The following is an 18,183-nucleotide window of genomic DNA, read 5'->3' as shown; positions in this document are numbered from 1 at the left end:
CTCTGAAGTTAGCCAGAGAATATGAAGAGAGGGGCACTGCCACTTAGTAATGATTTCTGGGTTTATCTGATGCTAGAGGGCGCTCCCGAGCTAGTCCAAAATGAGTGGGTTAATATAGAGCATTTGAGCAAAATCATAGTTTGTAAATGCTGTCGGAAGAAAACTTGTATCTCCAAAATGGTGACTTTACAGGAGAAGGAAAAAACATACTTTACTTTTAATGTAAGTCAATGGAACCAGAATTTTACACACAATGTAAAGGACATGCTTTTGAACTCATTATAGAACTTTATGTACGTCCATGGAGTCAGAGAGTGCAAACTGCTTCACTCAGCCAATGATCTATTCCGCTCACCAACCAATGAGCACTATGTAGCAGTAATGCAAATGAAATATATATACATATTTATATTGTGTGTGTGTATAGAGATATATTTGTAAAGTATATGTTGTTAGTGACAATATATTGCATATTTATACTGTCTTTCTTGATTTTCTTATTGGAAATAGGTTAACACATTTTCTGCAAAGGATACACTTCTGTACATTTTAATGCAATTACAATTAATATGTACACTTTTAACGTATTGGGAAAAAATGTAATGTGGCATGTGCCTAAACTTTTGCACGGGCCACATCTTAAGTTTTAATTTGTCCCCGTATTTTAAAGTCTGCAAATAAACAATTATGAAGCCGCCATAGATGTATAACTTATTTTCAACAGATATGTAATGTGAACAGGGGTGCCCAAACTTTTGCATAAGACTGTACTTTGCATTTATATCATCCAGTAGTAAATGGTGTGGTGCAGTGGCGTTACTTGGCTTTACCTCGTATGGGTTTTATTGAATAGCTTCTGACCTTGGGTTGCCAGCTATTCAGAATTAACGGACATTCATAAAACCATTCATATTCGTTTCTACAGCCTGCGATCAAACCCGTTTGGCGGCTGCCAAATGTAGCCCAGAAATACACACTCCACAACTGCATTTTAAATCTGGATTAATTTAGAGGGAAAACTGTGAACCTGGCAACCCTGCAGATGACAATGTAGAGCGAATAGATGGGAGAATAGTCCACTGTGGAAAGAAAGTGGGGGATAGTAAAATAACATTGTAATAATGCAAATAACACGTGTATAACAATCAAGGCATTTGTGCACAATTTATTCCTTTTAATATTCTCATTTATCACTCAGTTATTTATGCTTTATTTCATGTTTGATAAATGCTTTTCTCATGTCTACCTCCCACCCCCACCCCCCGACATGTAGGCTGTAACTACACATTTACCAAAAAGCCACTACTGGCTTGCTGTCGTCCTCGGGCGCCTTTACTGTCCTGTCTTAATCCTCGACAAACCGGTTTCAGTCTTGAGCTTGCGGCTTTGGCCTGTGGTTGAATAGTGTGACGTCTTACACTGACACTCCGTCTCTGCGAGAGGAAAGACCTCTTCTTCGTTTACTGTCTCAATGTACGTGAACCTCTCCTGTTCTCTGGTGTCTTCTATGTGTTCTTCTCTGTTCTCGGCCTTCTGCTCATCACGGGTTCTCGTCACTTGCAGTAGACGTCGTACTTAAGTCTGGTGCCGAGTCTCGTCCCCTCAAGATGCTTCTTGAACGCAGCGTCCATTTGTTCGCTCTGGGCCTGGCTGAAGTGGTTTCTCCAATCTCCGACTTCACCTGAGGGGAGAATATCCATAATAAGAGTCAGCGGTTCAGAAAAAAAGGAAACCGGCTCTGGGGCAGGACCCCTCTTGTCACTGGGGTGGGACCCTCAAGGCTACATCTCAGTACCTTTTAGTCAGGGAACATAACTGTACCATAATCCACTGAAATGATATTTTCTAAGCTGTACTGACTCCACACACCCCGTCTCGTCTCCAGGACTTTATTTTACTGTTCTGTTTTAAAACTGTTACATTATAAAAAAGGTACAAAAACACCCCTTTCCCCTGGGACAAAACTTATTTAAGGTTCACAATTAGACCTTAGAACCACTGTTGTACCTTTGAGGGAACATTTACATTGTTTGTACCTTGATGAACAAAAAATGTACAGAACCTTTATTTCTATGTGGTGGCAGTGTCGAGCAACTCCGCCAATCACAATCTTTTTAGTCCTACAGTTAAGATGGACAGTTATCTATCTTGTCTCATAAATGATGTTAATCTCTGATAGGAGGACCCAGCAGCAGGTGGCTAATGCATGTAGGAAGCATTGTGTAGCTACGCTATAAACAACATAACAAGCAGGTTAACACATTCAGAAAAGCTTAAATAACTCGCTGGGAGTTTTGTCTGGGACTCAGTCGCAATGTGAGGTGGAGTAATGAGAGGAGCTGACATTTACATGCTGCTAACTCTGATTGGTACTTTAGCAGATCTGACATCACCTGCACCAAATTTAGTCCCACCAACTCAAATCAAACTGAAGAAAACAGAAAAGACCAACAGCACTCGTTCTCAGCCAGTTTATAGTAAAAACAGCATGAAAACTGCAGAAAACAGCTACAAGAAAATCATGAAAATGAGCAGATGGGGGGCTTTAAATACTGTTTATCTGATGAGGGTAGTGTGGGCTACCAGGTCTTGCAAGGTTGTTAGGAGTCCCAATTTTTCTACGTCTTTTCTGTATCTTGATACATTTTGACCTTTTAGTTTTGGAAACTCCTGTTTTTTCACTTATTTTGTTCGACTTTTGTCATGCCTCTCTTCGGCCTGGCTGAAACTACAGCCAACAGGACTCCAACCCCCAGAACTCCTTGCTGCATCACATGACTCAGGACCCTCACCAATCCACCTATCAGTTGTCCGGAGATGAAGAGCGCTGATTACACTCACACCTGTTCCTTATTTCCTTTGTTTGTTAGTTTAGTATACAAGCCCAGGCTTTAGCTTAGGTTATTTAGAAGTATCGTCACACCTATGTGCATACAGAGCGGTTCTTCTGTGTTCCTGACTGCTTTCCTGTGTATGACCCTGATTCTAGTTGTGCCCTTTTGTTCTGTGTTGGTTTTCTGTTTTTTTCTTTCTGCTTTTGTTTACTGACTGTGATTTTGGACAACTCCATGGGCATTAAAGATCTTAACTCAAGCCTCTGCTGCGGGCGTCTGGTTCCATCTGGCACCGTTACAACTTTCTTCTTCCTTATCCAAGTGGATTACCTTCTGTTTAATCGTGCAAATTGACTGCAAATTAATTATTAGTGGTCCCTGATCTTTGCACAATACAATGGTATATTTCATCAAAAGGTACGTCATCTCAATCTTCCTCCTGTTTTTAAAAAAAAACATGAAGTTTCTCTCGGAAACTCCGCCAAACTGGAACTTTGGCTACAAGCGAAGAGCATCTCAAACATCTGTCTTAACGTAGGAGTCACTTTGATGTGGAGACGATCGTAAACTCATTTTTGGGGGTACAGCAAGCTTCCCCACTATGTGACCTTAATTCTTAAAAAAGGTGGTTCTTCAAGGGTTCTTCAGCAAAACCAGTGGTTCTATATATAGAACCTTGATCACTCAAAGAACAATTCACATGCTCTAATGGTTCTTTGCATGGTGAAATCATGCTTCAAATTGGTGAAAAATGTGTTGTATATGGTTCTACATAGAACCTTTTTGAAAAGGGTTCTACATAGCACCAGAAAGGGTTCTTCTATTGTTACAAGCTTGACATCGTCACAGTAGAAGAACCCTACAGCACATCCTCCATCAATCTGAAGAACCCTTTCATGATGCGAATAACACTTTAATCATGCCAGTGGTTCTTTAAGTGTTCATGGCCCTATATAGAACCACTTTCCTTACTAAAGAACCCTTGCAGAACCATCTATTTTAAGAGTTTAGGGTTCAAGTTAAAATATAATGGTACAGGTGTAAGTGCATAAATACTTCTGCCTCTTTGAAAATGGTTCTGTGTAGCACCAGAGAGGGTTCTTCTATTGTATACAAGCTTGACATTGTAACAGTAGCGGAACCCTTTTTGGTGCCATTTATGGTTCTATGTAGAACCATTTACAACACATTCTCCATCAATCTGAAGAGCTATTTTACCATGCAAAGACCCATTTAAGCATGCAAATGGTTCTTCGAGTGTTCTTGGTTCTATATTCATTGTCTTTACAAAGAACCCTTGAAGAACCATCTTTTTTAAGAGTCTATATTTATCAAAGGCCAATATGTGTTCATCTTAAATCACTATAATTCTTTGATGGATGAAAAGACCTACACAGTTCACATCTAGAACATGGATTGAGCAACAACATTAGCTAAATCTCAGATGTTACACATAACTGAGCCAGTTCTCGTGGCTGGATTACGAATCTTTCTGGAAGGATGACCCACCTTTCCTGAAAAAGACGTTGCCCATCTGGCCATGAGAATCTTTGGCGCCTTCTTTCATGGCATTGAAGGTGCTCTCCTCAGCGATGGTCTGGACCTGATCATCGGTTAAGCTGAAACCTAAGAAGTCTGCCACCCTCTGGACACCTCCGCTCAGGTGCTAATGGGTTAATAGAGATCAGTCACTCCAAAGCCTCACATACGTGGAGTAAATGAGAGGAAGTTCATACCTGCTTGAGTTCCTCGAACGTGATGATCATCACGTTTGGGTCGTCGATACGTTTCTCCCAGGCGAGTGCGTGGTTAAAGTAGGAGCCCCAGGGAACTGAGGAGAGACATGATATGTAAGACCAGTGTGGTGATAGTATAGCTGAGCAGTCAGAGAACCTCCAGCTCGAGGTACTTAACTACAACCTCCACTGAGGAACCGGATGATCCCCAGAGGATCCAAAATGAATGGGTTCCAATGGAGCTTTTGTGCAAAATCATGGTAGCAGTATTGATTACCAATCAGTGCGTAGTAGCAGTAATGCTAACCAATCAGTACTCAGTAGCAGTAATGCTAACCAATCAGCACTCAGTAGCAGTAATGATAAACAATTAGCACTCAGTAGCAGTAATGCCAACCAATCAGCACTCTGTAGTAGTATTGATTACCAATCAGTGCGTAGTAGCAGTAATGCTAACCAATCAGTACTCAGTAGCAGTAATGCTAATCAATCTTTGCTCAGTAGCAGTAATGGTAACCAGTTAGCACTCAGTAGCAGTAATGCTAACCAATCAGTGCTCAGTATCAGTAATGCTAACCAATCAGCGCTCAGTAGCAGTAATGCCAACCAATCAGCGCTCAACAGCAGTAATGATTAGTTATCAGTACTCAGTAGCAGTAATGCTAACCAATCAGCACTCAGTAGCAGTAATGCTAACCAATCAGCGCTCAGTAGAAGTAATGCCAACCAATCAGCACTCAGTATCAGTAATGCTAACCGATCAGCACTCAGTATCAGTAATGCTAAACAATCAGCGCTGTGTTAGTAATGCTAACCAAGCAGCACTCAGTAGCAGTAATGCTAACCAATCAGCACTCAGTAGCAGTAATGCTAACCAATCAGCACTCAGTAGCAGTAATGCTAACCAATCAGCTCTCAGTAACAGTAATGCCATCCAATCAGTACTCAGTGTCAGTAATGCTAACCAATCAGCACTCAGTATCAGTAATGCTAACCAATCAGCACTCAGTATCAGTAATGCTATTGGGTTCTTTAGTAAATAAAATTGTTCTATCAGAACCATGAATGCTCAAAGAGCCCTTTGCATGATTAAATGGTTATTAGCATCATGAAAGGGATCTTCAGATTGATGGAGAACATGTAGTGGCTGGTTCTTTATAAAAGCTTTTCGAAAAGAGTTCTGCATAGCACCCAAAAGGGTTCTTCTATTGTGTCGATGTCAAGCTTGTAACAATAAAAGAACCGTTTCCAAATATATATAGCACCCTAATCCAAGTCTCTAAAGCACCCAAAAAGGTTCTTCTGTTACGACGTCAAGTTTGCAACAATAGAAGAACCCTTTTGGGTGCTATATAGAACCCTTTTCTAAAAGGTTCTATACAGAACCATCTACAGCACAATCTGCATCGATCTTAAGGGGCTGAAATGTGACGGTATAGGTGTTAGTGCGTAATCCCTCTGCCTTTGTACCTTCACCGCTCATAAAATCAGCGTAAAAGCGATCCCAGGACTCCGCGGTCGGCAACACTGGATTCTTATTGGAGAAGTGATAAAACGAGACCATTGTGTCCTTCGGGTTGCGGAAAACAACCAGCATCTAGAACGAAGAACAAGAGTGGATTAGTTGAGCAAGAGCGCAGAGAAATAATAGGCCTTCTTTTAAAGGAACTAGAAGTACCAAAAAGCTGCGTTCACAGTCTGTTCTAATGCAAAAGACTTGCAGTTTTATTGAACGCAAACCTTCGAACACCATTTAACTACCATAACATGTGCTGTTCTGTATGTTCCATGCAAAACAACTACAGCGTCATCACCCCAGGCAAGGTGGGCTTGCAAGCTGTACAGGAAATGATTGCCGTCTTACATAACATGCTCCGCTTATTGCTTTTACTACGGGAAGTCAGTATGGAAATTCTTTGAGCTTGGATGAGAAGTAGTCCAGGGTTTACTGGAACACTGTGCCGTTGATTGCCTCAGCTTTCACCTAGAACTCTTGTACAAGCACAAACCTTGGTCTTCTTTTGGTAGAAGGAGGCTGGAATGTTGTCAGGATGCATATGGGTCCCCAGTAATCTCGGAGATGGGGCCTTCTGGAGGCACTGCGAAGGCACAGCAGACACAAATAATGAGTGGGAGGGGAAGAGGAGTAACCGTACCCTCAAACCATACTTCACAGCATGGACAGCTGGGGTTCAATGTTTAGAGTTCAAGCGCATACGTGACCAGGAGATGGTCACAGGTTCAAGCCGCGCTGACATAAAACAAGGCCGTAACCCGGTTTGAAAGCTTTTTTACGATTTATTACACAAATTTGCTAGCTTGGAAGAAGAGCTGTAAAGGCCTAATGTACCTTTTTCCCACCTATCACAACCTTTCATTACGGTTTTATGGACGAATCGCACCACAAGGCTTCGTGACAGAACCTTTAATGACAGTTAAGCCTGAGAGAATTTACAGAAACTGGCTAACAACATGATTGGAGCACCAGCAGTCTCTCATGTAATGTACACTTTGAAATGGAAAGAAATGATGGTTTGAGACGTGTGGTTCTAGGAGAAGCCTTTAACTGGTATAGAACCTCTACATTTTGTGGAAGTTCTTCAAACTTTAACCCCTTAAATGCTCAGTTTTTTACTGTCCATTTGGATTGGAAACCATGTCACAAAGGTTTCAGGGCTTAAAAAGATGCTTAAAATATTAGGATCAGCTCCAAAAGTCAGTACGTACATTTACACAGTTGAGCTAATACTAAATAACACTTTTCCTTTATGATTTCTCGGATTTTCCTTTATTTATCCTGTTTCATAGTTGCTCTGCATCTGTAAAACAGCTGATTTGAGAAACAATTTTTAATATAAAACCATATTTTTAAGACGTTTAACTAAGGAATTTGTATAAAACAGATACATGTTTACCTTTTATATCATTAACGTTGTACTACATTTAAAATGATGTATTTTATTTTAAAAAATCATTTATCACAGAGATTGTGGTCACTGCTGTTATCAGGACTCTTATTTTACATTTTAACACAGTATTTTCAGCTCTATTAAACTGCTTCTTTGGGTCGAGGCTCATCAGAGAGGAAGTATCTCAAATCATGAGAAGGCGAGTCACACTCGCTCACTATATTTCATTAATTTATTAACAATTTTGTTTATCAGGCCGCAAATAATTTCTATTTGTCACCTGTGTTTTGTGCTTTTATGGCTGGATTATTAAAATTTTGTCAAAATAATGTCAAATATATAATTTGTATTACTGATTGCAAATACACAAGGTCACCTGACCACTAATGAGTCAGCCAGTTTACAGAATCCTTAGTTTTAACCAGAATGTGAGTAGAGTCACCGTTACTGGTGTTACACCATATTCATACAACACCAGTGACTATAAAATATGTTTGGAATGAAGCTCTCCTTTCTGCATATATGATAATAGGAGATGTTAATGGACGTACTAACATTACTAAGTTTTGGGATGAAAGAAATCCACCTGAATTCCCACTCCAAATGGAGAATGACCCAAATATATTTCTATAACCTAATAATACCTCAGACAGTTTGCACGGAAGTCCCTGTGGTTACTGAATAATAAGCCTTAGTATGTAATAAGCCTGAGATTTCAAGGCGTTAAACAGGTTTAGAAAAATAAGAGCCTTGTAATAAAGTTCCTTGTGAAGTTTTATGCTTCCCCCTCAATTTTGTGCCATCTGGTGTTGGGCAAAGCCAGTAAATCGTCAGTTGCGACATCCAGTATGATTCGGCAGAGGCGCTTACAGGCTTGCGCACTCAATCTGTCGCCATAATGGGGAAAAACACTTTAGTCACATCTTTCTTACCTGCAGCATCTCTGGGCCGAAGAATTCTATCAGAGGAGGCATCTTGGATTCCACTTTTACTCCGGTGGCGGCGGACATGATTTTACGCAGCACTGCCACCATCCAGTTGAAACCTGTGGTAGAGAACCATCACCACATTCATCCTCACCATCATTTCTTGTATGTTAGATACTAAGCTAGCATCACCATATAAAAACCAATACGTAGTAGCAATAGCGTTTTTTGGAAGGGGGGGGGCATCAACATTTATGTTCTCGCCATCATTTCTTGTCTTGCTAAACAGCTAGCAAAGCTAGCATCCAAACAGAAATCTGCCGTGAAAGTTTGAATAATAATACAACCATTTTCTTTCCACAGTGAACTGTTCATGGTACAAATGGTGTTTTTAGAAGGGGTGAAGGCTGATAAAAGGAGCTTGACGTCAACATTTACATTCCCGCCATCATTTCTTGTCTTGCTACACAGTAAGCAAAGCTAGCATCCAAACAGAAATCTGCCTTGTGTTTCAATAACAATAAAAACCACTGTGTTTCCACAGTGAACTGTTCAAGGTAGGAGTGGTGTTTTTTGGGGGTGGGTTTTGATAAAAAAGAGCATAATTTTCATTCTCATTTCTCATCTTGCTAGATATTTAGCAAAGCTAGCATCACCACAGAAAATTGCCTGTAAATAATAATGAAAAACACAGGCCACTGACATTCATCCTCCGCAGTCGTGTTATTTGAAAGGGTGGGGGCAGAGAAAGAGAGCTTCATATCAACATTTACATTCACACCATTATTTCTTGGCTTGCTAGATAGTTAGCATAGCATCCCCACACAAAAAAAGGGCCACTGCCATTTACTGTCCACATTCAACTACGTAGTAGCTATAGTGTTTTTTGGCAGGGGTAGGGACTGATAAAAAGAGCTTGACGTCAACATTTACATACTTGCTTTCATCTTTTGTCTTGTTAAACAGTTAGCAAAGCTAGCATCCAAATAGAAATTTGCCTTATTCGAATAACAATAAAAAAAAATCCTTTCTGCAGTGAACTGTGCAAGGTAGCAGTAGTGTTTTTTTGGGGGTGGGTTTTGATAAAAAACCCGAGCATCATTTTCATTCTCATTTAGCAAATCTAGCATAATCACAGAAAATTGCCGGTAAATAATAAGGAAAAACACAGGCCACTGACATTTATCCTCTGCAGTCGTGTTTTTGGGAGGGTGGGGGGCTGATTGACGTCCATTATTTACATTACTACCATTTCTTGTCTTGCTAGATAGTTAGCAAAGCTAGCATCCTCACATAAACATGCCACTGCCCTTTACTCTTCGCAGTCACTCAGTATTGTTTTATTTGATGGTGGGTAGGATTCCAATAAAAAAAGATCACATCATCTTCATTCTCAACATCATTTCTTGTCTTACTACATAGTTAGCAAAGCTAGCAACCCCACATATTCAAAACCACAGGCCATTGCTATTTACTCTCCAGTCAACTGTACATGTTGGGGAGATGGAGAGGTGCTGAGCTTGACATCATTATTTACATGCTAAATACATTTGCTATATATTTAGCAGAGCTAGCAAGCCCACAGATATTTGCCTTGTGTTAAAAAACAGGGCTTTGCTATCCTCCACAGTCAGCTGTACCAAGATCTGGGGTCTTTTTTGTTTTTTTTGTTTTTTTTGGGGGGGGGAGGTGTTGGGCTGATAAAAAGAGTTTGAGATCATCATTTATTTTTTCCGGTCTTGCTAGATAGATAGCAAAGCTAGCATCCCTACAGAAACCTTCCTTGCTTGAATAATAATAAAAAAAAACACATGCTGTTGCCATTTACCATCCTCCACAGTCAACTGTGCATAGTATCAACAGTGTTCTTGGGGGGTGGGTGCCCATAAAAAAGGGTTGACATCTGTTACAGTTAAAGCGAGTGCGTGTCTGTACCACAGCGGGCCCCCATCTTCCAGTGGAGGTCAAACAGCTCTGCATCCCCCAGGCGGGCCCCACGTGTGAGGGGCCCACTCTGGACCGCCAGTGCCGGGAGGCCCCATGTTTAATTTGACATTCCCCACTGGCTCTTATCTGTCATCTCCGCACTGTGAGCTAGTCGCAGTCAGCGACCCTAGCATACGGATCACATTCCTCAAACTTATAGACTAGACGCACAAAAACACACATTAGGAGGATCTGAAGATCTAAGAATATGTAATAGTAGTCTTTGTTTAGTAGCTTAAAGACCAATAAAACATAGCTTTTCTCACGATTTACCATCCATGCTTCTTTAAATATAATAGATATTATGCTTTTACAAATAAACCTTGGTAAGTAGACTTGAGGGTGTGGTAAATTAAGGTAAATGTAAATTATAATTGCTAATTGCTTGGTGGTTTGACAATCTTGCATTAGTTTTCAGATGAAAATACATATATTTAACTATATAGCTTGGTTGTGGCTAATTTCTATGGTGGTTTCTCTGGTGCTGCTGGCTGATTGCTAGGGTGTTGCTGTGTGGTTGCTAGGTGGTTGCTATGGTCTTGCTAAGTGGATGCTAGGTGGTGGCTATGATATCCCAGGGGGTTGTTATGGTGTTCCTTTGTGGTTGCTAGTTGGTTGCTATTAAGATGCTAGGTTGGTGCTATGCTATCACAAGTGGTTGCAATGGTGTTGCTGAGTTGGTGGTCCACTGCCATCTTAAATTTCCTGCTACCTTAACTTCGCTGCTACCTTAAGTCTCCTGCTACCTTAAATCCACTACCACCTTAAATCCACTACCACCTTAAGTACACTGCTACCTAAAATCTCCTGCTATCTTAAAAGCGTGTGTGTGTGCGCTTGTGTGGTGTGTGTGTGTGTTTGGTGTGTTATGTGTAGTGTGTTCAGTGTGTGTGTGTGTGTGTGTGTGTGTGTGTGTGTGTGTGTTAGTGTATTTGTATTATCGAGACACAAGAAAGGTGGCAAGACTTTTGCACTCCATTCATTCCTATGGGAAAAAAATCTGCAAATCCGTCAGAAAAATAAGAATAAAAGAGAAGAAGAATATAAAACGAAGAACAATATAGTTGCGCGTGGCTTTGCAATGAACAACCATTACAATAGTCACATTATAAATGTACTTAATTCATTGACGTGATTCAAATAAATCATTTCCATGTTTATTTGCCAAAGGTAAACAAATGTGAAAATGATGTACTTGGTTTAATCAAGGCCAATGTTTGCGGCATGCCTTGGCTACCAGCACTGAATTCTCTGAAATGTATTAATAGGTCTTTCTTTATGACATTTCAGGTCAGGTGATGATAATTGGACGTCATATACACACTAAATTCCCCTGATGTAAAAAGAGCTTCATGTCTTATAATGTAGCAGGCATTTCTCTCAGCAGTGAAACCATTCAACATTCCTGGGTTAGAGCAAATCACCGCTTCAATAGATTGTTTCATCCCATGTCAAAAACCATTTCCCAGTGACTTCTTACAGAGGTTCACAGCCTGTCCCAAATCAGCCAGCATGCTTTTCACTCACCGCATTTTGGATAGGCCACCAGCATTATGTCATCGGCTCTGGCCTCTACAGTCTCCAGAGCTTTGAGGTTCTCCTCTGGGCTCATGATCGCTGGATACAGGACCCCATTATACCTGTAGAGCTTCTCCTCCTCCTTCATTTTCTTGGCCACCTCCATCCTGGACTGGATCCTGGCTTGCAAAGTGGAGTTCATGCTTGCGTCCTGTCCCGAGGCTCCCGTAGCCCTCTGAGCCTGCGTCCCCGGCCCCTGGTCCATCTGTTTATGCAGCTGGATTTCCATGAACTGCGCTTTCTCAAAGTGGGTGTGTGAGAGGAGCATGGCATGTGCTAGTGGGTGTGCGGTAGGAGGAGGAGGAAGAAGAAAGTAGATCCCTCCTACCCCACATGGAATTAGCGTGAGAAGCGGGTGGTTCCCGGTTGCCAGTGGAGACGTGCGGACGAGCTTGTTTCCTGCCCGTGATGGTGATTAATTGACTGCCAAAATGTTTACAAGCTGGTGCACATAATGCTTATGTGTGTACATTCTTGGAAATATAGCCTATTTGGGCAGTTCTTTAGGGTGCTGCCATACAGGAACCACTGTTGGTTCCCAATGTATGGTTCTGTAAGGGGACATTTTTGCAAATAAGCAGTGCTGAGGGCAGTGCGGTACAAAGTAATGCTTTACATTAACCCTTTATATGACCAGGGCCCATCGGCAGGCCCCAAGTTTTATTACACACTTCTATAACCTAAGAATAGCTCAGTCAGTTTGCATTGATGTCCCTGTAGTTACTGAATAATAAGCCTTAGTATGTAACAAGCCTGGATTTTAGGGGGTTTATATAATTACTTCTTCCTGTTATGAAGTGGTGTAACACATTACAGCTTAAGTTCTTGTAATCACAACATAAGCACTGACTTAATAAGAGTTTCATTACTTGAGAGAACGAGTGAAACACAAAGCATTTCACATGTGAATTTTGCAAATTGCTGGAAATCTCCAAAATGATAACTTTACAGGAGAAGGAAAAACATATGTTACCTTTAATGTAAGTCAATGGAATCAGACGTTTTTCCTTGCCATTTTGGGCCATTTAATTTGTTCCATTCATCATGAAATTTACACACAATATAAAGAGCAACATGAACTTTCAGAGTATGCCAAAAAATGAAAAATGACAAATATAGAGCTTCCATGTTATACTGAATTGTGCATGACCACTTGGCGGTCTCACTCTTCCAATGATCGACCAGGCGTGCTCCTGCTTTGTTGGTATGAGAACCTCCAGCCATTCCAGCCTTTTGTGGGTAAGACTGGACACTCCAATCTAACCACACTATAGAACTGATGGATAAAATCCCCCCCTGTCCTGAGGAAGAGATAAATTCCCTGACCCCAGATAACAAAGCCATTGTTGTGAAATCAACTTTTTCTTAACTGAGTCCAAATTGATTGTTTTTCAACTCAAACTTTCAGACACTCCTGTTACTGCACTAAAAGCTGTCCTGCTTCATCTACTGTAAGGATTTCTTACACAGTCAGCCGGCTTGTTGAACCTGAAATGTAGATTCCAAACGGAACTGACGGGACCTGATGGGCTTAACCGCTGCATAATTATCACAACAAAGGTCCAGGCCATGGGAGGTCCAAGTTGGGGGAACAAATGGTGTATCTACATATCTTTTTGTCTTTTTCGAGGTCTGCTCTGTTTTGCTTGTTTTTTTATCTACCTTCAGGGCTGTATCTGCAGTAGCTGTAGATTTACGCCCATAGTTTCACTCCAGACTGACACCTTGTTAACAAAGTCCTTGTAGGAAAATTGAGCATTACGAGCGTCACATTCATGTCTCAACCAGTGGCCGGTCTCCTTATTTATAACGTCTCTGATGTGAACAGTGACGGTCTGTGCTGGCTGTATGTGTCGCCATGCATATTACCATTCAGAAAGGAATTCCGTTCCTAATATATGAAATTATGATTTTGATGAAAAATCAACAGTAGATCAGTGTCACTCTGCTATTCCGGGCCTCAACTAAACAGGCCGAACTTGGTTCCTTCAGGACCAGCTCTGAAAACTTTACATTTCACTCAGAGAGATTTTACTCACCGGTTTCTATTGGCTAGTTTCCGGCTATTCAGGACTGCAGTGAAGCGTAACTGTCCATGTCAGCATAGTTGCATGTATGTTAAATGTTGTTTTCTGTGGTTATTTATTCTCAAATAAAGTACTGGGTTCGTTCTCCATTTGGAGGGGAAACTGTGTCACAAAGGTTTCAGGGCTTAAAAAAATGCTTAAAATATTCGGCACAGCTCCAAAAGTCCACATAAGCTGTATATAATACAACATTAACCCAGCGTAAATTCATTACAAATTTACTGGAAACTCATCAAAAACGACTGAAAGGTTGATTAGCCCAAAACTCGCTAAGAAAACCCAAACAAGTGTCGGCACACGCGCTGAATGCCACTGGCTTTAACCTGATGGTGTGAAACTGTGGCCCTGCAGACGGATATTATTATGACGACATGATTCCTAATGGCGTAATTGAGCACTATGAATCAGCAACTTAGCAAAATCCTTTGCACAACATAATGGAACTTACGAAGGATTCTGTGAGGTCATGACAACATACTGACCACGTTGTGGGCAAGAAAACAGTAGGTGGTCACAAAGTTCCCACAATGAGCGCAATAAACGACGAGTACATAGTTCATTTCCACTAGTTAGCAGATGGGGATGGTTTTTCCACCGTAACAACCGTGGGGGAGGGTGGGGCACATTTTGTTTTTTGTTGAATAACCTTAAAAATATTCAAGTTGAAATAATCCTGTTTTTATACAAGCAACATCTACATCTCTGCTACAAACGAACACTTGAACTTTGTTACTAGCACCTGCCGTTCATGTACAATTCCACCCAAAATGCTGGGAAGTGCAGTGTTCCAGTTCAGCCCATGGGTGGGTTCAGTGTAACAGACGGAGGGTCAGTTTAACACCTGAGAGAAAAGTCTGATCAAGTTAATTCAATATAATTCTATGGTGTAAGCAACAAATGTATTTTCTAACCAAACTGCAATTTATATTGTATAAGACAGACAGACAGATCAACTGATACACACACACACGTCAAATTATATGTGAACACATATAATTTCTTAATAACTACAGCTTTACCAGCTGTTAACATCAATTTCATTAATATAGTAAAACACTGACATCTGAGAGACACTAATAAAGCCAAAGGAAATCCCTGTTTTCAGATGTTTTCACTTTTTCAGCTTAAAATCTGTGTAAACAAATGGAATAAAAAGACTAAATTGACTTTCTTTGTCTTAGTTTACCGTTCATCCAACACAACGTTACAGTCTCGACCAAAATTATGATTTAGATGAAAAATCAACAGTAGATCAGTGTCACTGTGCTATTCGGGGCCTCAACTAAAAAGGCCGAACTTGGATCCTTCAGGACCAGCTCTGAAAACTTTACATTTCACTCAGAGAGATTTTATTTCACCGGTTTCTATTGGCTAGTTTCCGGCTATTCAGGACTGCAGTGAAGCGTAACTGTCCATGTCAGCATAGTTGCATGTATGTTAAATGTTTTCTGTGGTTATTTATTCTCAAATAAAGTACTGGGTTCGTTCTCCATTTGGAGGGGAAACTGTGTCACAAAGGTTTCAGGGCTTAAAAAGATGCTTAAAATATCAGGCTCAGCTCTAAAAGTCAGTGTGTACATTTACACAGTTGATCAAGATTAAATAACACTTTTCCCTTATGATTCTCTGATTTGTCTTTTTTATCCATAGTCGCTCTGCATCTGTAAAACAGCTCATCACAAAACCAATTTTCAAACCATTTTTAATATAAAACAATATTTTTAAGAGATTTAACTGAGGAATTTGTATAAAAAGATTAATGTGTACTTTTTATATCATTAATGCTATACTACGTTTAAAAAAATGTATCTTATTTAAAAAACTAATTTGTCACAGAGATTTTGTTCACTGCTGTTATCAGGACTCTTATTTTACATTTTAACAGTATTTTCAGCTCTGTTAAACTGCTTCTTTGGGTCGAGGCTTATCAGAGAGAAAGCGTCTCAAGGCATGAGAAGGCGAGTCACACTCGCTCACTATATTTCATTAATTTATTAATCATTTTGGCAGCTCAGAACCTCGATGTGTCACTGCTGTTTTGTGCTTTAATGGCTGGGTGATTAAAATTTTTTTCAAAATAATGTCAAATATATCATTTTTATTACTGACTTTAAATACACAAGGTCACCTGATCAACCAATGAGTCAGCCAGTTTACAGAATCCTCAGTTTTACCCAGAATGTCACTGGAGTCACCGTTACTGGTGTTACACCATATTCATACAACACCAGTGACTGTATCGTATGTTTGGAGTTAAGCTCTCCTTTCTGCATATATAGTAATAGGAGATGTTAAGTTAGGAGATTATGTAGTTTTAGGATGAAAGAAACTGATTTTTTCTAAATGTATCCACCTGAATTCCCACTCCACATGGAGAATGATCCACTGAAAGAATGCTGGGGGGTTTTTCTCGTAACTACACTGTAAATGAGATGTCAGAATGTGAATAACCTCATCACCTTGTGCAAACTAGGAGCGTCCAAAGTCTGACCACAGGGCCAAATGTGGTCTGCGGACTGATTGTAATCAGCCCTCCTATATGTTGCAATTGTTCTTTTCACTTGACAGGGCAGCAGTACTGTAAACATACACTTCATTTACCTTTCATTTACTACTAATCTTTAATTTACTGAATTTAATCATGATACACACAACCGCCGGCAATTTAAACAGTGATCGAACACTTATTGATCGAGGCGTGTAACAATTTAGTGTTAAAAGACGTTACGAAAACCAGCATCACAATAAATATTCAGGGGGACGAGAAGGCAAAACAACTAAAGCAGCTTTTTATCACAACAAATTCAGTAGTTTGTACAATAAAGATTTCTTGTTCCGTACGTTTGTGTTTTCCGTTTGTCAAAAACAGAACATTTAAAATAAATTATGGATAATATTCTGGCAAATAATGTATTTTGATAGGGTCCAGTCTGGCCCCCTTTGAAAAACCTCATGTAAAGGGTCCTTTTTCTGATTTTCCTATGCAAGAATCGATTTCTACCTCATTTAATAGTGGAGATATCTTTGCAGTGCTAACCAGCAGCGAGTATTAGCTTCATTTATTGACAAGCAAAGACAGTCTTCAAATTAAAAACTGAATAATGAGCCTTCAATAAGCTGTACAGTATACCAATTTGGTCATACAGCTCGAAACGTTGCTATAGTGCTAATATCAATCTGCAGCTTCCTCTTTTGTGCTATTTATGTTAGAGGCAATGACGCGAGTAGCTCCATGCGGTTACTAGGGACGAAAAGCACCATTCAAAGTCAGTAACCCCCCATCGCAGTTTCTCAATGTCACTTGCTGAACAGTTGTGCGACAATGTGACCATTCATGACTATAGAAATGGCATAGACATCCTTCTCTCTGTCCTGACTCGCCTCCATTTGGTATGGAAACACATGCCGTGCAACATAAAGCACAGTTTTGTGGACCGCAGACCTTCCTGGGCCCTCATTTACAGCCAGTATATCTCCGACGCTCTCCTTTTTCCTCGTGGTTTGCTTTATTTTGACACAGCCAGCACAGATTCTGATGGAACAGCGAGGGTTTGCTGAGTTTTTGTAGCTGCACCACAAGGCTTAGCAGTGAAAGACAGCACGCTGCAAGATGGTGACATGATGTGATGTGTTTTGACTGGAGCTATTCGGCAGGCTCTCATTGGAAAATGGTGTCCATGTATTCGGGGGTTTATCTGTGAGCTGCTGTTACAAGACTTCCCTACAAACGTCCCGTCAAACGTCCTGTTTTCAATGTACTTTGTTGAATTTTGTAGATTATCAGAGAACCATGGCTCACAAAGAGTGACTTTTGCAGCTTTACAGCTCATTTGCAAGTAGTTTGAACCTTGATCTGGATTGAAATATGTGGTCAAACTACTTTGAATAACATCTAGTTTGATCATATTTTAATCAAATGGACTCATTCTAGCTGAAAACGAGCGTCAGCATAGTCACATGACTGCCTCATGTTAAAGCACTGAAGTTGGAAGTATCTTAATTCTGACAACAGAGACACCTAGTGGTAGCAACGAATATAACCATTGTAAAGAGAAACTACCAGCTGTTGTTGAGTAACAGTTTAGTTTACCTTAGTTTGTCTTTTCTAGGAAACATGACAAAGACTA

At 40.3% G+C, this 18,183-nt stretch overlaps 1 protein-coding gene across 1 annotated transcript; it reads right to left on the bottom strand.

The window, feature by feature from the left end:
- Nucleotides 1-1,279: 1,279 nt before the first annotated feature.
- On the bottom strand, nt 1,280-12,200 carry LOC118816907 (sulfotransferase 6B1-like). The gene is made up of 7 exons (XM_036583511.1): nt 11,919-12,200; nt 8,412-8,524; nt 6,580-6,669; nt 6,041-6,167; nt 4,571-4,665; nt 4,344-4,500; nt 1,280-1,681 (listed from the first exon to the last, which is right to left on the bottom strand). Exons 1-7 carry the CDS (start codon nt 12,196-12,198, stop codon nt 1,554-1,556), a joined length of 990 nt encoding a protein of 329 aa, XP_036439404.1. The 5' UTR covers nt 12,199-12,200; the 3' UTR covers nt 1,280-1,553.
- Between the last annotated feature and the right edge of the window lie 5,983 nt (nt 12,201-18,183).

Source organism: Colossoma macropomum, unplaced genomic scaffold (genome assembly GCF_904425465.1).
Source record: "Colossoma macropomum unplaced genomic scaffold, Colossoma_macropomum, whole genome shotgun sequence".
Taxonomy (NCBI): Eukaryota; Metazoa; Chordata; class Actinopteri; order Characiformes; family Serrasalmidae; genus Colossoma; species Colossoma macropomum.
This window is presented reverse-complemented; position numbering and strand designations above follow the sequence as displayed.